This window comes from Astatotilapia calliptera, chromosome 5 (genome assembly GCF_900246225.1).
Source record: "Astatotilapia calliptera chromosome 5, fAstCal1.2, whole genome shotgun sequence".
Lineage (NCBI taxonomy): Eukaryota > Metazoa > Chordata > Actinopteri > Cichliformes > Cichlidae > Astatotilapia > Astatotilapia calliptera.
Window position 1 is genome coordinate 21,963,527 of NC_039306.1, and position 25,162 is coordinate 21,988,688.

A 25,162-nucleotide genomic window follows, 5' to 3' on the forward strand; every position below is an offset into this window, starting at 1 on the left:
CTCACCAGGGCTTGACATGGTTAAGACGAACCCCTGAAGTTCAAACTGATCATTAGATTTAAAGGGACTTTGAACATGGCAGAGTTGTTGTGTCAGGTGGGGGTGGTCTGAGTAATTCAGAAACTGGTTATCTAGTAGGATTTTTCACACAAGCACACCAGCCTAGAGATGGTTATTTCCATGCCACCTTGAGCACACCCAAACTTGTCTGATCTCAAAAACTAAGCAGGTAAGCAGGTCTGGCCTGGTTAGTACTTTGATGGCAGACCGCCTTGGCATACCAGGTGCTCTAAGTTTGGGTTGGCTTTAGCTCAGGAGGCGTCTACTAAACGGAAAGTTGGTGGTTCAATCCCTGGCTCCTCCAGTCTGTATGCCAGATATCCTTGGGCAAGATACTAACCTCATGTTGCGCTCTGATGCATCCATTGGAGTGTGAATGTTGGATAAAAAGTGCTTGTATGAATGAGTGAATAAGGTAAGTTGTATAAAGTGACGCCATATAAGAACCAGTCTATTAAAGTTTTACAGAGACTGGTCTGAAAAAGTGAAAGCATCCAGTAATTCTCTGGATGTAAGAAGAGAATCACCAGACTGCTTTGAACTGACAGCAAGGATAACTCAAGTAAATACTTGTTACAAACGAAGTATGCAGAAGAGCATGTCTGAATGCACAACACGACAAATCTTAAAGCAGATGAGCTACAGCAGCAGAGACCACAGCGGGTTCCATTCCTGCCAGTAAAGAACAAGAAACTGAGGCTCACCAAAACTGGATAATAGAAGATTGGCTCTTAGGTCTGATGAGACTCATTTTTTCATTTTGTGGAAACAGCAAGAAAACATGGCTCCATCCTGCCTTGTATCAACAGTTCAGGCTGCTGCTGCTGGTGTAAATGGCATGGAGTATATTTTCTTGGCAGACTTTGGGCCCATTAGAACCAACTGAGCACTGTTTAAACTCCAATCTTTCTGTCTATGCCCATCTCTTTATGCCACTGTCTTCCAGCAAGACAGTGTGAAATGTCACAACGATCTGAAACTGGTTTCTTGAGCTTGCCACTGTACTCAATGGCCTCCACAGTCACCAGATGTCAATGGAGCAGAGCGCATTTGGGAATGTGACGCATCTTGTTGAATCAGCAGTTCTGGAGGCAAAAGACCGACCAACCTGGTACTAGAAAGGTGTGACTACGGAGTTGACCGGCGAGCGTGTTTAAAATGAGTGCGTACATGTGATTTCCGGTGCCATCTTTGTTTGGAATAGGTGGAAAATAAATAAAAAGTGATGCAGCCTGAAAATTTTGTTAAATTTGTTAAGTGTGCAAGTGAACATTACATTTTTTTTATTCAGATATTTTGTTTTTATTTATCTATTTTTTATTAGGAAAATACGCCCCCCCAATCCACGGGGGATTATATATTTCCTTGAAACATCACACAAAATATCTCCAATAAAACCTGGCGCCACTTCCACCATTAGTGCATGAAAATACCTGTACAAACTCGAGCTAGCACCCACCTGAGGGGAAGGTGACAGGTGAGCTGAGGCGACAGGAATGCTGTGTTTTCTTTTCTTTTTTTTTCTCCCAGCTGTAAAAACACAACAGCAGAGGGAGCAGAGAGTCTGCTTTTCATCCCACCATCCTGTCACGGCAATTACCGTCAAGCCTGGTCATGTGACTGACGGACTCCTCTGGCGAGTTGTTCCCATCTCCCACAGTCATGGCGGTGTCGGGGAGTCGCGGAGATGGAGTAAACAACACGACTACTACATCTTGATTTTTTAAAATCCCCCCCACCTCTTCCTCTGAGCTTCATGGTGGATCTTACCTGCTGTCATTTGAGATTTCACAAACATCCCGCAGGCTGCTGTGCTTCCAACGATGGCCGACCGCGGCGTTGATCTGTCGGCTCTGCCTAAAGAGGTCAGGGACCAGCTGGCGGAGTTGGATCTGGAGCTCTCCGAAGGTAGGGTTTGCATATAGCGGCGATAAGTAGGTGGTGGTGATGGGAAAGCTGCGGCTCGCTGAAGTTAATAGAGAGGGCTGCGTGAGCGTGTTTGTGTGCAGTCATCCACCGTCTGCTTTCCCGTGTCAGCTGGAGGAGAGTCGGTGCTGCTGCAGTGCATCGGGACACGACTGCAAGAATTTATAAAAACAAAGTGACCTCCTTTTCCAGCTGTTGTTTCTCCATCAGTCATCTTCGTGTGTATGGCATGCTCTTAGCATGATCACCTTAATATTTGGGTTTTTTATTTATTTTTTTAGCTTCCGCTTCTCTATATTCTTAATGAACCCACATCTATACCACGCAATGTTTACAGAGCACATACACTCCTGTCTAATGAAATGGGTCAAGGCATTGTGTGTGAAGAATTTGTGGACACGAACTGATTCATTGGGCTCTCTGAACGCTCTGAACCCTGAACTGCTGCACAAATAAAATGGATTTTGTACATTTATTTAATTATTTATTTTTGTAAGAATGGCTGGAAGAAAACAGAATATGGAGCTGACTGTTATGCAAGTCTCCTCCTCACACTGTGAATCACTGTGCAGCAACTTGATTGGTGCTGTGCAGTTCTCAGGTGCCTGGGGGTGGATGAGTAATGTTGTGTTTCACATGGAGAGCCATGCAGGAGGAAGCATGGGCCACTAATGATGCCTCGGTCTCTGTTGCAGTGCAGAGTTGCCCAGCCCATGTGAAAGAAGAGGTGAAACTTCACATGGGCACGAGAGCGAGAAGAACCTCGGCAAAAGTGTCGTGACTTTCTTTTTGTATTCATTCGAAAGGTGACACCTCTGTGAAATGTAAAAAATGTTTTCCCCGTTTTTGGTTTAGATTCAGGTTATAGGAACTGCAAAATAAACAAAACAGCACCACTCTTAATAGACTAGACTCTCGGAGCATGACTGCAGCCTGTTCAGACCTGAGCTAGTGCTGGGAAAGAGTTGTGTCTTTAATTATAGGCTCCAATCAGCAGTGTGATAATGAGAGTGAATAACTGAGGTTGTTCACTGTATGTTCATCTCATTGAACGTGGCTGAGAGGCAGCGAATGAGAAATAACCGTAACGATGTGCACACTGGCGTGCAGTAATGGCACATTCATAACTGCGATTGTTATCATCCTGCACTTTTCATGATGAACTTTTAAAAAAGAAAAAGGAAGAAAAAAGCTTGTTTGTGAATGAATTAGGTGACTGCAGTGTCAGATCAGTTTACCTGGTGTGGGTTGGTGTTTGAGCACTGTGGCACGATTGCAAAATGTAAGTGCCACTGAGCCCAAAAGGCAGCACTTTGGTTGTGAAATTTACTGTTTTAAGAGTTTGAGATTTTTTAAGTCAGATCTTCTGTAAGAGAACCTATCATGTAGTTTGGAAATGTCTTTGTAAAAGAAATGAATATCCTCTGTTCCACTATAAATATAGTTAGTTGAGTGCCTGAGTAGAGCAGGGCGATATGGCCAAAAATATTTATCACGATATATATTTGAAAATTTGCGATAACGATATAACTGACGATATAATTGATGCGAGACAAAATACAACTCCACAACATTACTAGTGCAAAAAGACAACCTTCCATTTATTTTCACTTAAACAAGAAGCTGGTTTTTATGTACATTAAAGCTTTATAAAAATGTAACAGTGCAAATGCAAATTCCTTGCTGAAAGTTTAACCAAAAGGCATTTCCAGTAGAAATGGGCTGACATATACTGAGCATAACCATGTATAATATCCACTGAAGTTAAAAAGAGGTGCTTTGCAACATTAAACTGCAGTGTGCAGTACGTATTTTTCGGACCATAAGGTGCACGGGATTATAAGGCACATTAAGCGAAACAAAGCAGTCAGATAAATCAAACTTTATTCAACTCATTCTTCTTGCTTCCTCCACTTCTGTACCATTGATTCATTAGTGTTGAATTCTCTGGCAGCTGCTCTATTCCCATGTTGTTGCAGTATATTAATGACTAACCTTGTATTGTGGATGGATTATCTCAGTTGTTCTCCTGACTGAAGTTTGGTCCGTTTACAGCATCCTGCCATGCGACTGAATTTGTCTCCAACTATCAGGAACCTTAACGTTAACTTTTACAAGTGGAAAAGTGTTAGTGTTCGTCCTCCAGCTTCACTGTTTATGTTATGCTAACATAGCTGTGTCGCTAGCGATCACGTAGCACATCATTATATACCAGCTAGCCCAACTTCAGTAACCCTACAAACGTCACTGCTGTTTAGTTTCCTGTCTTCATTTATGTTGGAAGTGATAGCAGAGCTGTACGTTTGAATTTTTTCAGAAATCTCTCAGTCAGAACATGCAATATCATGCTTAGGTAACTAGCGAAACTAGCGTGCTAACTTCCGCTAGCTTCCTGCTAACTTCTAACTCCGTTAAATGTAATAACTTTAGTTTTCATGGATGCCTGGAAGTTAAACTTTATAGTTACACCTGGTAAAGCAGCAATGCTGATCGTTTTATTAAAGATGAAAGAATTTAGACAGTTTTTAACTCTCAGTGATGCTGCAGTGTTGTTTGACCTGAGAAATACGGGGTTTAGGACCCAGATTACTCCCAGATTTAAGAGCATCTTAGTCCGACAAATACGACAATAACGACAGCCGCTTGCATGTTCTGCAAAAAATGTGCTTTGTCTTGTATCTGACGGACAAACACCAAACCAGTTCCACATCACTGAAGTTAAACCATTTTTACAAACCAATTCTGGTTCATCTGTTTCACTCAACAATCGGCCATGTGCGTATGAAAACAAAGGCACTGCGCATGCGCGTTTTACTCATATTCTATCGCGATATTTCATTTTCCTATCGTTGCCTAGCATTATACCGGTATTACCGTGAACGGTATAATATGGACCAGCCCTAGTCTGGAGCATTGGTTTTGGCAGGTCTTATTATTAAAATGGCCAAAAGCAATAAAAAAATGATAAATGGCCTGTATTTGTATTGCGCTTTACTAGTCCCTAAGGACCCCAAAGCGCTTTACACATTCAGTCATTCACCCACTCACACACTGGTGATGGCAAGCTACATTGTAGCCACAGCTGCCCTGGGGCGCACTGACAGAGGAGAGGCTGCCGGACACTGGCGCCACCGGGCCCTCTGACCACCACCAGTAAGCAACGGGTGAAGTGTCTTGCCCAAGGACACAACGACCGAGACTGTCAGAGCCGGGGCTCGAATCAGCAACCTTCCGATTACAAGACGGACTGCCGACTCTTGAGCCACGATCACCCAGGGTTATTCATAAACTGTCAGGACTTTTTTTAAATAAATGAAGGCCACTCATTGCCAGGTCCGAGTGTGTGTACCACTACCTTCAAACATGCTCCAGAGTATGTCAGAGTCCTTAGTTTGACAAACACATGCCTCTCGGGTCCTCAGTGGCTACTTCACTGAATAATACTGCTTAGAGCCAGATTGTGCTGGTTTGTGAAGGACGCTGTTGTCTTCAGCACGGAGTATAGCCTTCTTTCCTTAGAAGAAGAAAAGAAATAAGTTTTAGAGGAAAGTTCTTCTGTAACCCACAGAAGCTGTGCTCGGTACACTTGACCAGTTAACACCGTGGACCACTGGGCCACAGGAGAGAATTTGCTAAAAATGGTTCTCTGTGCACCTTTATAGATATTTATGATAAACAATTTCTTTCTAGTATATTTTTATTCTTATAATAGGAGGAAACAAATGTGCTTTTCTTTATAGGATGTCTATCAGGTTTCAAACTACTCGTTATTTACTCTAATCTGATTGGATTTCAAGTCATCCAATTTCAGCTGTGTACAGTTTTCGGTGTTTTTGCTTTGTTATAACCTCGCAAACGGTTGCTTCTTCATTCTTGTCAAATGGTCTGCCTGGAGCAGCTGTTGCTGGCAAGCAGGAATTTTTGAGCATAGGGGCCTACGGTGGTCAGAGTTACCTGCGAGAGTCTTTTAGTGAGATTGTGAGGTAAGTCGACACCACTTGTCCCTCTTCTGGGGACTGAGCCTCAGAGGGTGAGTGCATCGTTTGTAACTTTAGATGAGACATGATTCTCTTGCTAATGAAAAGGTTCGCTGCTGTCCAGATGTCCTGTTTCTGTATCCGCAACTTCTAGTGAGATAAAGTGCCCTCGCCGTGTGCTCAGAATACACACAATGGGACAAGGCGAACAGCAGCTGGACCCCCAATGAGTCTGAAGCTCTCTCATGGCTATCTTATACATAGCAACAATTTCCCCCATTGTTGCCCACATAGATGGGACTCCCCTAGCAACAAACAGAGGAAATGTGCATCAGCGTTTTTTTGACAGAAATAGTTGTGGGCTGCAGTGTGGGTATTTGTCTGTATTTGTGTGTGTCTGTGTGTGTGAGAGAGAAAGAGAAAGGGCACAGCTCCACCTACTTTAACCTCTTTGACTGTACAGACACAAAGAGAACCTTTGAGGGGGGTTGGTGTCAAAGACTTGCTGTTTGAACTCGACTGGAATTTGGAGCCTCTGAACCACAACTGTTTTCTGCATTTGGGCTTCATAATATCAGCAGCTTCTATCTTCAGAGTATGTTAGGGAGTGAAAGTAAAAGAGGGAAAGTGAAAAACAACTGCACAGCTCGTCAAGCAATGTTGAGTATCCTGTTTAGTTATTCTCCACTCAGACAATTATTGATTTGAACTAAACACTGTTGTTGTGGGATCACAGCAGCTGTGACACCATTTCAATGTCAGATCACACCTGCCCTTGAGCTATGACTCTCACACACCTGTCAATAGGGCTGTTCGATATAACGATAAATATCGGATGACGATATAAAAACGTCTATGTTTAATTTTATGCTATCGTTTGTTTCGTGGTGTCGCAAAATAAACTGTTTACGGCAATATTTTTTCATCGTTTTGATGGTGACAGTAGTGACTAAATTCATTTCTTCTTTCTCTCTTTCCCTTTTATTTAATATAACCACACTACTGATGGAAAAGCGCCTGTTTTATGCGTTGTCAACGAAGGTAACACCATCGCGTGTCCGCTTGTTTATGTTCCACATAAACCTTTCACAATAAAGCTCAAGATCCTGTTGAGACTTTTCAAAATAAACGGAATCACGTGAAAGAGCAGATTATTTACGGATGAGAAGTAAAAAAGAGCCGCCAGGTGCTAAAAAAATAAACCTTAGACGCAAACGTTAGAGCGGCTTTTCCCCGCAGCACGCCGTGTAATAAATACTCACAAAGAAAACGGCGGTGGTTACAATTTATGTCTAAAAATGTATAGTTTCATGCATCGGACTCCAGGTACACGACGCGCAGCTGGAAACACTTCACGCAAGTCGAGCTGCCCGAGATTCACATAATTTACAGAAAATGTTACATTTTTGTGATTTATATCGTTATCGGGACGATAGAATTCTTATATTGGGATATGAGATTGTGTTCATATCGCACAGCCTTACCTGTCAAGCTTTTTGACTCTATTCCATTCAGTGCTGAAATGCTACCAGTTTTATATACCAAATGGAAAGACATGGAAATACATCATGTGTGAAAAAACTCTGGTATAGGAGCATACTGTGGGAAGGGCCCATAGCCCCTTGACCCTACTTCCGGCACTATTTATGGGATGGCACTGATCCATCTTTGAACTCGGGCTTCATTTTGAGCTCAACTCAGCTCTAGTAAAGTTTGATGATAGCATCTTGTACAGTTGCGGCACTATCGTGTTGACAAATCTGGCCGCTGTGAGCCCGTGGACCCTATCTACACCTTTGTAATAGTTTGCACATTTTGCCATGGTGTATTCTTCGAAGATCATGAATATACGTCTGCATTTTTATGACAGTTTATCCAACAGTGGGTGAGATGTTTGAGTAGACTGTCAGATTGAATTTGCTGCCCCCAAACCTATGCAATGCTATGCTAAAAACAAAACAAAAACAGCATTTTGCTATTAGTGTTGAAGCTCAGATATCATTTTGGTGCTTGTAATGATAATATATGCCATCTGCGCCATGATTTTCTGCATGGATGTGTTTGACCATAAGTGCATCACGAGTCCAGTAAGACTGCAGTTATGTGTTTACATAGTTTTTTTTTTTTTCTCATATTTTTACGAGCTCCCCAGTCCCTGTTGCAAAGGGCCGGCTGTTGAGTGGACGTGTGTATTCTCTAATGAACAGCATCCATCCCGCTGTCTGCCTGCGATGCTGCTGCAGAGGGGATGCAGGTTTTCATGTCGGCAGCCCGCTACATACTGAGAGAGAGGGAGAGAAATGAGAGATTATAGCCTTGCCTGCGTCTCTCAATCTAGGTCACAGAGCATCAGGAGGCAACAAGCCTGGCTCATTTAGCCTGTGAAGCACAGTGGGCCAGGACTGCTGCGGGGGGATCTCTCCTCCTTTCCCACCCATCCACTCTGACTCTAAAAATGACTTCTCTCAGTCTTCCTCTGTCCCCCTATTGCTTTATTATTTCAGTATTACCCTCCACAAAAATAGATGAAATGCTGTCCTGTGTGTCTGATTAAAAAATAACAATAATACTGAAGTAGTTCTGTTGGCATTTCCTGCAGTGAAGAGTGTTAAGAGCATTATGACAGACTGTATATAAAAGATGGACAGGTTTGTTTTTAGAAGTCGTCTTGGCCGTCGTATTGTTAGCTTCTTTATTTAAAAACTGGACATAACCACATTCGAATTAGGGTAGACCTTCAGTGTTGTCTGCTAGTGCTAGCTAGGCTGATTTACTCTGATTTGTGATGGGATGCTAACCATGGCCAGCATCAGCAAATCTAAGCTCTTAGGGTGTCTTTTAGTGCAACCAAACACTGAACTTCAGTCATCACCCACCTAAAGCAGTCACACCCTTAATATCACATAACATTAACCTTATAGTATAACTGAGTGAAGTTAATCCTTTGTACCTGTTGGGGAAATTACCTCTACCAAACCCTTTTTTGGTACCAGGCTTTAAAAATGTGTGTATTCATGTTGCAGAGCTTACAGCTCCATTTATTTGTGGTTGGTGTGCACACAGCATTGACCGGGACAGGAAGGAAGCTGATTTAGCTTTTATCTCTTTAATTTTATCTCTTTAAAAGCTCATTAACTGTTGCAGAGGAGCTGCCCTCTGATCTTCACTGTCCCAGGCCACAGGCTTGATCCTACACCATGAAAAGATGAACTCTTCTGCTGCTTGTTTCACAGCAGGATCCGGTTTGGTTTGTTTTAATTTGTGGATCATGGTTTTCATGTAAAACTTTGCATGTCCACTTTCACCACAAGCGCAGACACACTGTTACTAAAAACCTTCTGCTGCTTTGTGTACTAAAGAAACTGAATTATTTAGATGACATTCAAGCGCACCCCTCCAGCTGGGTAACTGAATCGTGTCACGTTCAAGTTCACAGTGAACCACAGGTGGGTCTTTAGCCTCCTCTGGCTTTAAAGTTGTGCTTCCCAACACCTTCTGGTAATTAAAGCTAAACTTCCTCTGATCTGTTAGTTTCCATTCTCATGCCACTTTCTGCTAAAAATAGCACAAGTCAAAGAAATGCCAGAGTGAGGGTGACAGTGTTGGAAAGAGAGAGTGTGGTTAAGTCGATATGCTATTTGCTGAATTATTAAAAAGTGGCAAATAGAAGTGGCAGTCGGACTTGGCCTCACATGCTTCAGCCCAGGCAGTGCGCTGCTACTTAATCCAAGTTTCTTTCTGGTTTATGTTGCTTTCACTTTCAGGCCGAGCCTCCTGAGCTCAACACGTTATACTTATTCTACGTGTCAGTGAGTTAATATTTTGATAAATTGTCCTCATCATAACTCAGCCCAAATCAATTACTGATTGTACTGGCTGGAAAATACTGTTATAGTAGCTGCTAATTCAAGCACAAGAACTACAGAGGAATAGCTTAAAAGAGCCTTGTGCCGCTTGACCCTTTCGATCAGATACGAGGCTTCTCATCCTGCCTTGTCTGGATGTCTGTGATCAAACCAAACATACTGAAATAGAATTAAACATGCAAGTTCATTGCCCTAACACAGATATGTTAGCCTGCAGTTTTGTTGCCTGGAGGCCCTGTTGGCTGTAATATGCAAACTACTGCAAACTACGTTACACTTGGCTGTTCGCCCATCCGTTTATCAACATCCATTGCACAACAGGACCTCTTCAGCATGCTGTTGATCATTTTGGAACCGACTCCAAATAAATGCTCATTCAGTGACTGAGCAAAGTTCGCAAGCTTACTTCTGTAAATCTATTTCATCTTGCATTTCATTTCATCTGCTTCTAAAGCGCCATCGTGTTCATTTAACACAGGGGTGGGAAACTCCAGGCCTCCAGGGCCAGTGTCCTGCAGGTTTTAGATCTCACCCTGGGTCAGCACACCAGAATCAAATGATTACTTCATTACCAGGCCTCTGGAGAACTCCAAGACATCTCGAGGAGGTAATTTAGCCATTTAAATCAGCTGTGTTGGATCAAGGACACATCTAAAACCTGCAAGGACCATCATGGATTCGTATGTCACGTTCCCTCGTGCTGCACCACACAGTGGTATGGACACAGCTCTTGTGTGACCACCCACACCCTGCCCCCAAATCCTCCCTCCCCCCCTAACACATGCATTTTTTTCCTTTTGAAATTTTCCATAAAGCCTTTATCAGATTAAAACAGCCATATGTTGAAGCACATACAGGAACACAACTGCACACTGTGCTAAGCTGTTAAAACCATTATACGGGAAACATGAGGCTTCTGCCACCAATGATAATGTGCTGAGATGCTTTTGCAAATGTGGGGGAGAAATGCAGCTGAGTGTTGCTGTGTTGCATGATTTTCTTATAAATCATAATAGTCAATCGAGAGCAATTAGCCGATTCCCATCAACCCGTGAAGACAGGAAATGCACTATACGCTTTAGCTGGTTATAGTTTCAACTGTACAAATAAAAGCCCCTCATGGGTGTATATATTCTACATTTTTAATGTTCCTCCGTGAATCTTTTGCAAATGAATACAGCAACAAAGAAGTTTTATTCGGTGGGACGAGTAAAAGTTCTGCAGTTGCTAACAGATTAAAAACAAGGCATCTGATTGGATAATTATAACTGTGAGGTCAAAGGAGGGGGTCCTGACAAAAGTTTAAAAAAAAAAAAAGAAAAACCCAAGACGAAACGCTCAGACTTCAAATAACCAAAGAGGCAAAAAAGTGCTACAGAGCAGGGATCCTTAAGCAAAACCATTAACAATTAAAGCAAGTTATAGTAACTATAATATTTATGAGAGGCCTAATAACCTTCTAATGCTTTCTTAATTATTTACAGCTCAGTTTGTAAATGCTTAGCTGCACACTTTAATAGAAGGGAATATAAACAAAGACGTAAAATCAAAAAGAAAATAATCTCAAATGAATTCATGGTGAAAATAGTCTTTCACCATGAATTTGAATGAATTTTTGAAGTTTCTACATCAGGGGTGGGCAATTCCAGGCCTCGAGGGCCAGTGTCCTGCAGGTTTTAGATCTCACCTTGGGTCAACACACCTGAATCACATGATTAGTTCGCCTCTGGAGAACTTCAGGACATGTTGAGGAGCTAATTTAACCATTTAAATCAGCTGTGTTGGATCAAGGACACATATAAAACCTGCAGGGACACCGGCCCTCGAGGCCTGGAATTGCCCACCCCTGTTCTACATGCTTCTGAGGGAAACCTCACACTGGTTAATGAGGAGTGCCCATCATAGTTTTCACGTCTGGTTCTCTGGAGGTTCATGTTAAGTCATGCTTTGCTGTCCTCCAAAATAAACTGTCTCTGTGGAATGGGTCTTTGGAAGTATCAGGCCTTGCATTAAACAGGGCTACTCTCATGTGTTTTGCTTAACACCAAAACAGTTTTTAAGTGAGCTCCTTTGGTGCTTTTGTCGTTCTTATACAACATGAAACTTTTATTTTGAAAAACAAATCATTTTTTTTATTGAGTTATTTTTAAATTTTGCTCATAAGGACCACATCACTTGTTCACACATCCTCATGTTTGATCAAATTCTTACAGTTGATGTCTACATACTTGGATACTGGCCACTGGTACAGGTCTCAGCAAGAAAACTGGTGTGTGAAGAGTTTTCGTAGGAATTGCAAATGACAGTAAGAACGAGTTAAGCAGAGGTAGCCTCTTTCTGCTCTGCCAGGCTGATTGTTCTGATCTCATCAACTAAACCACACGTCCACTTAGCTGCTCCATTCACTGACCCTTAACCTTTGCTGTTACACCATTTTGAAACCTTATCAGACTTTTTTATAATAGCTTCATCTCCCATTTTCATTTTCTGTTTTCCTTTGTGGTTCTAGAGTGTACAGGCTTGGTCATGAACCCTCACAGGGAGACGTTATACATTACAGTCAGCTGTACAAATACACTTGATGTAATCTGACTTGACTGGAAAGGATTTGACTGTGACATCTGCTCACCAGGCAGTTCTGTGACTGCCTAAAAGTGTGTTGAACTTCACAGTCAGCATTTCAGCCCCCACCACACACACACACACACACACACACACACACACACACACACACACGATTAAAACCCGGAATACAATCCTCGCCTGGGTTTAGATCTCGCTTTGTAAGACGCTAGACATATTTAATGCAGTCAAAGACAGCACAAAATCATAGCATTTGCTAAGTTAGCATAATATTTAAAAAATATAAAAACAGATATATTGTGTTTAACAGCGTGCAAAACTCTGTCAGCACCTGCGTGATGTTTTTGGATACGGTGATACTGCTCCTGGGACATTTTTGTTTTTAGGTTTACATCATTTGTCATACATAATATTATAGCCAGAACTCAGCGTCTCACTGGTTGTGTAAATCCCGTAGGAGGATATGCGTTTGACGGTGTTCAACGTTTGTAACGGCTTCTTCCAGCAAATGTTGAAATGCAATGTGTCAGGTGTGTCTCCACGCCCTTTTCTTTCAGTCTTGTTTCCAGCAAAGACAGAAACTAAGGAAGGAGGTGGAAGGGCTGCCGACTGAGTCACGGTTTCATCCCAGACACGTCTTGAGCTCAGTGTGTGGAGGCAAACATGGAAACATGAATTGCACTGTTGGCCAGAGTTAACCACACCCTGCTTACAATTTCAGGGAAAACGAATCACCTGAGAGATCAACTACAGGGAAACTGTGTGTGTGTGTGTGTGTGTGTGTGTGTGTGTGTGTGTGTGTGTGTGTGTGTGTGTGTGTGTGTGTTTTTTAGAGCTTGAGGCTTTTTTGAAGCACTTTCTTTCACTCACCAGTGCCTGTAATTCCAGTTTTGTTGTCTGACAGAGTAAAGGTACAGGTAAAGGTAAAGGTACACAGAAATTCTCTGTTGCTTTCTTTTCGATAATCCATTGTTGTTTTTTGTATCCTCCCAAACGGCAATAATTACTAAAACCATCATTATAAAATTCTCTAAAAAAGATAAAGATGTTTTGTTTGGTGAAATAAAACATTGCACAAGACACCTTGAATTGGGGAAATGATCATTAAAAAAAAAGCAGTGTAAAAGTGTGATATGTCAGACAGTGTAGAATAAGATCATCGACGCTGAAGAAAGGCGAACAATATGGAAGTCACAGAAGAAACAAAAAGCTCCAAGTTTTGTCAGTAGCACCCGAAGTGTCATTCACACTTGCATGGTCTTGTATTCTCAAGCAGTCTGGACTGATTGTTCAGTACAGAAAGCATGCATCATACAAAGGACATGAACCATTTGCTAGGATCTACATTTATGTTCCATATAGACAAAAGTATTTGGATGTACATATTTATCTACAGGCTGCACCCTGTACCAGGTCGCCCGTCTGTCACATGGCTCACACAGAGAAACAGACAACATACATTTTTTTTATCTAGCTATATTATCCCAGTGTGGGTGTGTGTGTCTTCTAGAATACACATTCAGTTTTCTTGTTGTCTAAAAGCAACACAATATTAAGTGTTCTTAATATTTTGTCCCCGTAATATATTATTAATGTGTGGACAAAATGCTGAAATGTCACCACCAGGTTTCAGTTCAATCTTATACATGTTCCCTTGAACTCAGTCAGCAAATGCAGAGGAGCCCCAGAGCCAAAGAGGAGGGGCCATATGTCAGTTACTCTGGGTAAATTCGAATACTTCACTGACAAACTTGTTTTATTCCGTTTGGAGGATCCTCCTTGGAGTTTGCTATTGTGTGATTATAGTAGACACATTATCATCAGGCTTATTCGCTCTTGTAAGATGAGAGAAAACGGCAGGAAATCCACGTTTCCTCTGTAATATTTTGCCAAGTGTTTATATAATTTTCACAAAGCAGGTGTTAACACGACTTTAAGTTGTTTGTTTCTTTTTTTTTCTTTTTGGAGACCAAGTATTCGAATGATAATGTGATGAGGGAGAGAAAGAAGCAGGGAAAGAAAATAGAGGGCAGTAGCTAATTACTATTCAGACTGAGTGCCTGTGGGGAGGAAGGAGAGTGCAGGCCTGCTGCAATTCAAATAATCTGAAGCTAGAAAGTGTGAGAGTGTGGAGGGCTTAGACAAGGCACTGCTTTGATGTTTCTCCCCTTCACGTCGTGGAAAGTGAAAACGTACGCTCTGAGGTGCACGCACGGGTTTCCTTTACTGATGCAACTGTCAAACAAAGACAGGAGAGCAGAGTGGCGGCAGCCTCGTGTGAAACCTGACTGTAACACTGAAATAGTCGCATGGTGACCTCTCCACCAATAGGACAGACGTGACTGGGCCACTCTGAGAAAGTGGGTTAATGAGTGAGGCCCTCATCACCTCAGCAGGGCTGTGATTTGCCTCTAGCAGATTTCTTTGACTGTTTGCATATAGTGTGTGTAGACATGTTTGTCTTTATAATATAAGCTGGGCTAAATAATACATCTTTTTAACTCTTTTTCTGGTAACATTTTATAATACGGTTTGCAACTAAGGGTGTAATTCCCCTCTAATTAAATGGGATTTCAATGTTTTTTATGTGAAATTACAATGTCATTATATTTACCCACAAATACGCAGTCTGACTAAAACAGTAGTGCCTCATGTCTTTACTGAAAAGTGTTGGTAAAGTATGGGAATTCTTGAATATAGACCTGGAGTGAGCACTTTCTGTCATATTTCAGGCCTGCTTGCTCGAGAAGCAGGCCTGAAATATGGTGGTGATATACATTTAGGGGACCGAACTTTGTCATTAAGGGTACGGGGAGGTTGTCAAACGTCGTATTTTTGCGGGAAAGAGTCAAACAGTGACGACCTTTACTTATGAGACTTGCACAATGGTGAGGAGGAAAAAATCTCCCAACAAAACCATTTCAGCTCATAAATGTTTCAGGGTTGTTGTTATTGAACAGAATGTCAGAAAAACAGGATTTTACCTTGGCCATTGCAAAACATTAGTTTTATTTATTTTTTAACAATATCATTGTGGATGTACCTGTGTGCTTTGACTCATTCTGCTTGCACAACACGACCGAGGTCCATGGTCATGGACTGCTGCTCAGACACGCTCCTGCAAAATTTCTCAATGAAATTCAGACCTAATCTGTCCAAGTCCCAAATCTTGATGGCCTGTCCACATAACTTGTTTTGTCCTCCAAACACAACATTTATAACTTTTATCAGAAAATTACATTTTTATCTCATCTGTGTTACCGAACAGTCAATTTTTGTCTCACACTGGACACTTTAACAAAGATTAAGTTGCGGTGTGGAGTTATCTGTAGGTGCTCTGCCGTTCCCGTGGATTTTTTTTTCACCACTTCTGGGCTGTGTTCATAGTGTAAACTTTGTATGATGCCCGACACTATGGAGAGTTCCTCTATCGCTAGACTAGGGATGTTAAACATAAAACCCAGGGGCCAGAATGGGCCCATTAAAGATCTCCAATCCAGCCCACTGGACGGCATTGGAACATGTAAAGGAGAGCATAAACTTTGGAACTTTAACTCCAAATTTTAATAGGTTTTAATAGGATTTATGGGCATCCATAAAACACACCATCTACTAAAGGTGGTTTGAGTTGTTGTGCTAGTTATCATGAACTGAGAAAACCCCAAAGTCTTTATAAATGCTTCTGGAGCCATTTCTAGCATATTGCACTTTGATTTTTTTTTTTCTATGATGATGTGAAAAATTGAGGCGCGTCACACTAACTGATCCTTCTTCTACGAACTTACCATATCAGTTTTTTTTGTTTTTCCTGTGCCCTTTATTCACAGGGCGAGGCACCGCTACAAGCTGCAAGGGTTGAAGTGTTTCCAATCCCATGGAAAACCTCACTCAAAATAGCTTTTTGGAAAAGTACCAAAAAAAAGATGTTGGTAATTATAATAGTTTTTTTTTTTTATAGTCACATTTTAGGAATAATTGATGGAAAAAAAAAATATAAGGGAGCACACATACATATTTTCATGCAGGGCTCTAATCACCTGTAGTTCACTGATCGCATGCAATGCTTTCACATCAGTTTAACCCTTCAGCTTCAACTGCTGGAGACCAAATGTGATGACGCAGCCGTAAAAACACAGATGACTTTCAAATCATCCAGATGGAACAGTGATTACTTTGAGATTCATTTAATGCCACACAAGCCCCTCCCCCTTCACTGACTCCATCTCCCTCTCTGCCTATCTGCAGTGAAACTGCCTGTTCACATAAGCTAAAAATAAATTGTGTCACTGAGCGTGGCCAACTGTACTGTTCATGCATTACTTATGGAAGTGTTTGCTTTTCTTCCATTTTCAGAAAAAAAGGGCCCTCAGTCGCCGAGCAGATATTGTGTTGGAGTGGTCTCTCAGGCAATATCCTCCAAACAGGAGCACTTTCACTGTTGCCGTCCTATCCACAGTGATGTCAGCAGTGTGGCAATTTATATGGCTGTGTTGTAGGTTGCCTAAGCTTTTCTGTCTCTTCTGCTTAAGAGTTGTGTTAGAGGTTCTGTTTAAGACCAAGCAGATTAGTCAGTTATTAAATATAAGCGGAGGATCTTTGTATCATCTGTAATGTCAATTACGCAAAATGTGATTCTTATTGTTTTCATCCTTTCATAACAACAAATCCAAAAATTCCAACAATCATAAAGCAGGAAACAGAGGCCCAGCTTGAATATCCACCACAGTTAAAAACACCTTTAGCCTAACATGTGAGGCCATACATTCTCACTCTTTACAAAATAAGAATAACTAAAGTTTAAGCAAACTACAGTTTCAAAGGTATTGGTGTATTTTTTTTTCTGGACTGTTTAGTCATAACCGACATCTAAAGATGAAGTTTGCATATAATTGCGGATACAAATCATCAGCTATTTCTCTGAGCGGTTTTCTAAGTAGATTCAAAGTTACTCAGAGCGAACTTGGATGATGTCTTGACTGCATGTGTTGTAAATCATATGCGTTTCATGTTGATTTAATAATAACATGTTCACAGTGCAAACTTTTTTGCACATCTCCTGTAAAGAATTCATACAAATTTGTGACCTTGAACCTCTTTCTGTTTTGGTTTGCGCTGGAAGGCCTTCTGTTTTGGGGATTCGTGTAACCATCATGATTTTGTTCCAATTTTATGCTGCTTTGCTTTTAACACACCGACTTCAAAAAGTGACACTTCACTTGCTGCTTTATATTCCACCCTTTGTCTTTGTAACAAGATGCTCACTTCACGTTAGTGCTTTTAACTTTGTGGTTTGTTGGAACCACATCAGAAAATCCTCATCTCCTCTCTGTTGTCCTCTGTGCTGTAACTGGGCAGAGAATAAAAATCAGTGCCAGAAAGATTTGTATTTTTCTTTGCATCTCAGAATCCTAAATTGTAATCACAGATTAAAACTGAGGCCCACAGGGCATTATGCTACTGAGTGGCTGATTCACAAACATCAGGGTCCTCCATCAGACCGGCCAATACTTGTAGTTGATATAAAGCTATCTCCCCTTCGTACAGACATTTTCAGGCACTGTAAAAGGATAACAGGTTGTTTCAGAGACATGTGGAGATGAAGTTTAAAATGCAGCCAGGGCAGCTACTGGTGAACATACTGAATGAATCATTGCTGATCAACACAATTACTGTAAGAGTGTGTACGGGCTCTCCAGATGGATTTTTAGTAACTCAAAACCTGACAGCTTTGCCCACAGAAGAGTTTGGCAGAGTTTCTGTATCGCTTCGGGGCCAGCCGAGAGCTCAGTCAGGCTGTGTTGGGTCTGGTGGGGTGGAGGAAGCTGCAGATGGGCTGTTGGCAGGAGGGATGGAAGATGGTGTCGAAAGGACACTGCTTACCTATCACTTGAATACGATCAAGTCAAACCCGTGGCTCAGGATTCCTCCTCTTCTGTCCTTTGCAGCATCATTCTCATCTTCATAAGCTTTTTCTGACTTCATCGCTTTATCTTCTCTGCATTTCCGTTTTTCCCTTTCTTGTCCTCAGTTTTCACACTTCTGTCTTTTCTGTCGGTGTCTCTGAATCATCCCATCTCTTGCCCACGCTTCCGTACGTTTCCAGATTTAGTCCTGTTTTGTTTTTCTCTTCTTTGAGGCTGGAATCGAGCCACATGTTTGACGCCTGCAGTCATCTCCAGAGATTACTGCAACACTGTGTGGGTCCAACTGTGTTTTCATCATCTTCTTTATCATTTTTTTTCTTTTTTTCCCTGCTGCTTCCTGCTTTTTCTATCACAGTGGGTTGGAACAGGTGTTCGCTGACTCCATTCACAGATAGAAAGCTGATCATGCTGAAGCTGTTTATTCTACCATCGATCTGCGATAACACTTGAGTAACTGTTGCTTGGTCCTTATGACAGTCTTTCTACGATCTGCTCTGCTGAAGCAGGGTTAATGAGAGGGAAAAAGTGATATTAATAATGCTGATATTGTTGTAATGGCAAAGAGAAATGTGAAAACACTACCATCATAACATTTTTTATTAAAGTTCAGGGTTCAAATGAGCACCTTTGACAGTCTAACTGGTGTATATTTGAATTCCATCAAATAAAACAATCAGAGTTTGAGATGTTTTGTTATTTTTATGGTGGCATATCTTATGCTCATTTTTTCAGAAGCAATACAGAGTTTTATTTTATTTTATTTTTTCTACAGGTGACATCACACAGAAGGGCTATGAGAAGAAAAGGGCAAAACTTCTGGCTCCCTACATAATCCACACTCCACGTAAGTGTTCATAATCCCTTTTTTGATCGGGCTAAGCATAGATGTGCATCCCTCATGTCTTTGCTGTTTTCCTGTCTTGCTTAGGCATACTCAAAACAATATTTTCTTTGTCTTTTTGCCGTGGCAAAGAATCTGTTCTTGACTTAAATTAAAAAACTATATTTAAAAATAGAATCATTTCACACCCATAGCTTTTTTTAGTAGCTTTTTATTTATTATGTTACAAAAATGAAATTAAAAAACAAAAAAAACAGACTTGGAACAGCAGATCTACAAAGCAGACAAACACGAGCTGATTCTCTCAGTTGGAATATGACAATCCATGTCCTTAAAACAACGTCCAAAAAGCCCACCTAAAAAAAATAAATGTAGCTTCAAACACACACAAAAAAAATCAATTTTAATATTTTTCATGTCATTTGAAATTTACATTCAGTTCAGTTCAATTTGATTTCAAATATATGGCGCCAAATCACAGCAAAAGTCACTTCAAAACGCTTTATATTACAATATTATAGAGAAAACCGCAACAATCCTCAGAGTAAGCACTTGGCAACAGTGGGAAGGAAGGACCCCCTTTTAATAGGAAAAACCTCTGACAGAACCAGACTCACAGAGGAGCGGCCATCTGTAATAATAGCGATAGCAGAGACCAATTGACATGACAAGTATACATGGTGTGCTTAATGCACAGCCACACTGTGCACATATGACAGCAACATGGTTTCATGGTAAAAAGGCTAAAGTGGCATTTGAGGTTTTCCTAAAACAGAGAAAACTATCCAGTCTTTGTTGTGATGCTCATTAATATCATTACTATCATCACTGAGGTTCTGAAGAATATTAAATGGTCTGATTCCTATACAGTGCTCTCCCACTCCAGGTGAACATTCAATGTGCTTTATACACCGTTTCATTTATTCACTGCTTCTGTTCACACTCTGATGAACAACACATATTTGGGAGCAACTCAGATTCCAGTATCTTGTCCAAGAATACTTTGAATACTTTGTCCAAGACTACAAACCACCAACTTTCTGATTAGTAGATGATGACCTGCTCTACCTCCTCCTCTAGCCACCCCGTTGCTAAGAATTCATGTACCTTGGTAGCCTGGTGAGCAGCCACAACAGAGCCCATAAAAACATCACAGCCAGAGTGAACAAAGCTAGAGGTGCTTTTAGGTGACTGAGAAATATATAGGATCCAAAGCAAGCTCCAGCTCTACAATAGCAATGTTAAGACAGTGCTGCTATATGGCTCTGACTCTTGGCGGGTAGTGCAGAAGGACATAAACCAAATCATCACCTTCCACAGCACAGTTAAACAGATAGTGTTTAACAGAAACAGTTAAAAGTTCAGCAGATACCCAAGGCCTGTTACAGGAAAGTCTTCTGCCTATTAAATCAAAGTGTTTGCAGAAATGAGTATGTAAAGCAGTTTTTGATTGTTTTGTAACAATGCATGTATTTTGTGTTTATTTTACAGCACCACCTCCTCAAAATGTACAGCCTCCTGCTCCTAGTTCCTCGAGCCATGCACCTCCACCCTCCAGCTCATCCCGGTATCGTGAGCGACGCACTCGCAGAACGCATCGCAGTGGAGGAACCCGGGATGACCGCTACAGATCAGGTGAGCAAGAAGTCCAGCGCCAAAATGTTCTTCATCCCACTTTGGTTGTCCCACCACGGATCACACCAGCGGTACAGCACACTACAGCACAGTTTTCAGAGCTGAAACGATCCGACAACAGTCTGTTTTTAAGCTCAGATCCTGGGCTGTTTCAAAGGGACAAATTAAAGAGCTGTGGGGAACGTGTGTGTGTGTGAGAGCGAGGCAGACAGCAGTGCTTTGCCGCAGCTGGGAAAGCCCCCTTAGTGAGGACCCCCTTCTCAGGCAGAAGAGTGATGTCAGTGGCTGGCTATGTATGAGAAGGTTGTGAGGAGAGCAGGGGAATACAGATTTTTTTTTTTTTTTTTTTACACAAAAAAATCCTATATAAGTGGTAAAGATCCGAGAAAGTTGATTCTGTTCAGCCGCTGTGTTTTCAGTGGGAGAAACGTTTCGTCACTCATCCATGTGACATCTTCTGCAGCTTACTGCAGATTTCCTCAGCCTCATAAACACTATATTTACTTAATGATCAAAACCAACACCACTGACTAACAGTGGGGCTGTGCAGCCAGTTTCATGATCATTACTGTGTAAGTTTGTTAAGACTGATGATCAATAGTCACGAGTACCATTCAGAGAGTAGTGAATGTCTGCGATCTCAGCATTGTTACGTGTTGAAGATGTACCCTTTGGCCCCCTCCTTGATTCAGAGATGGTTGTTTCCTTTTCACGTGAAGATGAGACAAGAGAAGCACAAAGCACGTGTGCAGGACACAACTAGTGTTTGTTGACTGAGAGTCGGGCTCTAAAAGCATCTCCCTGTGGGCTGACCCACACCCTGCTGGTTCTTTTCTTAAAAAGCCTCTCAGCCTGTGCAGCATGCTAAATGCCAGGCTGACTAATCTAAAGTCTGTCTGTCAGACTGGAGTTTAGTGGAGAGTTGTCTAAAAATGTTTCAGCTTTACAGAAAATCTTACTGGCAGGGGCAACATACATTATTTTTGTTTAATCTGGTTGGAGGATTCAGAAAGATTAGAGCTTAAAAAAACTCAGTAGAGGCTAAATTGAAATTGTGATAACAGGTCTGTGTTAGGAAATAAATCTTTGTTTTGATGTTTCGCTGATGGCATTGCACGATAGATAAGAATTTAAATATTGAAAGTCCCCAAAAGCTATATTTGTGTCCTGGCTTCAAAATAGGTTGTTGTTATGTTGGTCAGGCTATGATTGTTATACTTACTGTGAGTGAAACTTGGCAATAAAGCTCCCTTGTGTATTCAGTTACTGCTCTTTTATAAGACAATCAGTAGTTTACAGTGTAGTGGGCAGTGAATTTAGATTTGAGACACATGCATTTATCTGTGTTATTGTCTATGTCACAGTCACTTCTGTGGTTCAAAACCCTTAATTTGGATTCCATAGTGGAATGAAAATTGCTCCCAGAATTGTTGTGCTTCGTTCCACAATGTTTTCGTAGTCTCGAAAGTCTCCGACATATGAAATGAATTCTGGTATAAAGAATTGCAAATACTGCAAAAGTGGTTAAATTGAGAGATGAGAAAATGTAAAATAAAACCAAGCTGAATGGCAGATGGTATTCCTCAACTAAGTTTATATTGCAGGATGAGAACAAAAAGGAGTGTCACAGTGGACAAGAAGTTCCTTTACATGCTGGAAAATACAGAATATGCAAATATATTGATGCACTGAGGAAATACAACACCACACACATTGATGTTTTCACAATTATGTTTATTCAACTAAAATCTAAGAGGACCCATTCTTTCAGAAATGTTTTTAGAGGCAGGCTGTGTGGCTAGGTTTCTTTGGTTTTATACACCTGAATTCCAAGATTAAGGCATTGTTTGGCCCAATACTGTGTCCACATAGTGCATATTTAACTCTGAGGTTTGGAGAAAATCAACAAAAACCGTTTCAGCACAGAATGTATAAAACAATATTTCTGTTCCTGATCTTGTTCCCTTTTGCAAATTTTAGGCTACACGACTAAGTCTGAAGCTGTGGTGATTCCATTCAATTCAGTTTTATTTATATAGCACCAAATCACAACAGCAGTTGCCTCAAGCACTTTATACTGTATAGTAGCAACCCTACAATAATGGAGAGAAAACCCCAACAATAATGACCCTCTATGAGCAGGCATTTGGTGACAGTGGGAAGGAAAAACTCCCTTTTAACAGGAAGAAACCTGCTGGAGGTTTCTTCCTGTTAAAAGGGAATCTGCCACAGCCGGCTGTAGGTGAGGGGAAGAAGAGTTGTGGTAGTAAGTTTATGGGGGTGTATGCTGAAGCTGAATGCTAGTCTTGCCATGTACAACGGCAATGCTAATAACTGATGTTAGCACGTTAATTAGCTTGCACACGTTTTGCTAATGTGCAGTAAAACAGAAGCTAAAGCTGAGCCCATCAGTTTTGAGGTACTTTGTTGTAATTTTGCACTAATGAAAAAAATCATCAAAAGTGTCACATTTCACCCTGAGGCACATGGATATCTCGTGATAAAGGCTGGCAGCATGTACTGACACATTTTACATAAAAAATAAAATAAAAATGCAAATGTGTTTCTGATGGTGGCATGAGGAAAAAAAGAAGATCACTAAAGTCAGGAGGTGTACCCCTCTGGGGAACAAAGGATTACTATAGTAGGCTTATAATGGCAGTTCATCCAAAAACCGATGAGGAGTTTCTATCAGAACCAAAGTTGTGATCCTACTCGACAGAAAAAATGAACTTGATGACCTTGAGTCATGTTGTTAGAAAATGGCAGGTCAGAGATTTCTAATTAGAAGTGTTACAGCCTAAAATAATGTAAGAATAGTAGAAACTGCAGCAGTGAGGAACAGAAAAAATAAGGTGGTTATAATTTTAACAGACTGCAGAACAATTTAATTGCCTCTGGCTTCCTGCAGTTATTACACCTCTTACACAGCCTGTCACTACGGAGTTCACTCGAATACACCGCTGACTGCTTTCTGGAGCTGCTCTCGCTATGATTACACTTTATGTTTTATGTTTTATGTACACCATTTTAGATTCAGATTAAGAAGATAAATAAAACGGGCATGCATCAAAGACATAAGTAAAGGTCCTCAGCTGCCCACATGTCAGTATTGATTGGAACTGGAGTAAAACTCACCGCAAGCTGCCACGCACCCCACTGTGCCCATCACCGTGGAAACCGCCCTCATCCTCCCGGACATGTGCAAGGAGTCGTCTCTCCTGACGCTCCGGTGCGAGGATGCGCAACAGCACATTATGAGAGCGAATGATTTAGCTGAGAACAATCTGTTAAGCAGAATGACAGTTATGTAATTATGGTCCCCACTGCTGCTGTGAAATGAGCTGTGCTCTGTGATTTATTTAAATCTGTTGATGTTTCAACAAAAATGATGCCCTCCAGTCGATAGATGTGAAAATTCCCTAAGTCGTCTTTTGTGGCGCGTGTTCTGTTACGTGTTCTGAGCGTGCGTCTGTTTACGCGGTGCCTTTTAATGCGCCTGTGGGTGTCATCAAGTGAAAGTATCTCGGCATTCATTACTGTGTGCATTTGCGCGTGTAGGCATGTGAGTGGGCTAATACACGGCTTGGCTCTCTCCTCTCTGTGTGCCGTTTCATTGGGAAAACGCTGTCTTCCTGTAAGGATTTCTTCAGGCTTCTCACCTGTCACCGTTCTTCAAGTTTTAAACATGACTTATAGACATAACACTGCACTCCTGCTCTCAAAAAAATGCTGTCACCAGCTAAAGCAAAGTAATGTTTTTCATCATTATTTTGCAAGCTTGCTAGATTTTTCTCTTCTTCTTTTTCTCTTTATCGTGGGACTCCTAAAGTTAGTTACTGTGCCTTGAAATCTCATTTAGGGGGCTCGGCTCCTCGGTTGAGATCCCCTATGGAAATCATTCAAACATATGAAAATGTTATTCACACAGCAGTGACTCTTTGAAGTAGTTCAATAAACTTTCATATAACAGGGAGAAAAAAAGGTCTCACTAATGGAAGAAAAAGACCATAAATGGAGGTAGTAAACAAAATGTACATTCTTGAGTCATGTTGAAAGAATGTGAACAGCTTTTTTTCTTTGTGGCCTTCTTTGTTTTGTTGCTCTGAATGAGATCCAAAGCCATTGGAACTAATCTCTACCTAAACTAAATGTGTTTGTGTCAATACAGATATCCATACTGAGGCAGTACAAGCTGCCTTGGCTAAACATAAGGAGGAGAAGATGGCGCTCCCCATGCCTACCAAACGGAGGTCCACATACGTGCAGTCACCCATTGAAACACGCACACCACCAGGTAGGACGTGCGAAGGCATTAAAGTTGGACTTTTTAGTTAAGAATTATGGACA

At 41.3% G+C, this 25,162-nt stretch overlaps 1 protein-coding gene across 7 annotated transcripts in view; it reads left to right on the top strand.

The window, feature by feature from the left end:
* The first annotated feature begins 1,593 nt into the window (after window positions 1-1,593).
* Window positions 1,594-25,162, top strand: part of dip2bb (disco-interacting protein 2 homolog Bb) — a 53,420-nt gene continuing 29,851 nt past the window's right edge. For 4 of the 7 annotated variants that reach the window (XM_026168087.1, XM_026168089.1, XM_026168088.1 and 1 more), the window contains exons 1-4: window positions 1,595-1,968; window positions 19,109-19,180; window positions 20,669-20,812; window positions 24,984-25,109. In XM_026168087.1, the coding sequence (XP_026023872.1) occupies window positions 1,884-1,968; window positions 19,109-19,180; window positions 20,669-20,812; window positions 24,984-25,109 (427 nt within the window). In that variant the 5' untranslated portion in view covers window positions 1,595-1,883. Of the gene's footprint in view, window positions 1,969-19,108; window positions 19,181-20,668; window positions 20,813-24,983; window positions 25,110-25,162 lie in introns of all 7 variants that reach the window. The other 3 variants (XM_026168084.1, XM_026168086.1, XM_026168085.1) reach the window with 1 other exon arrangement.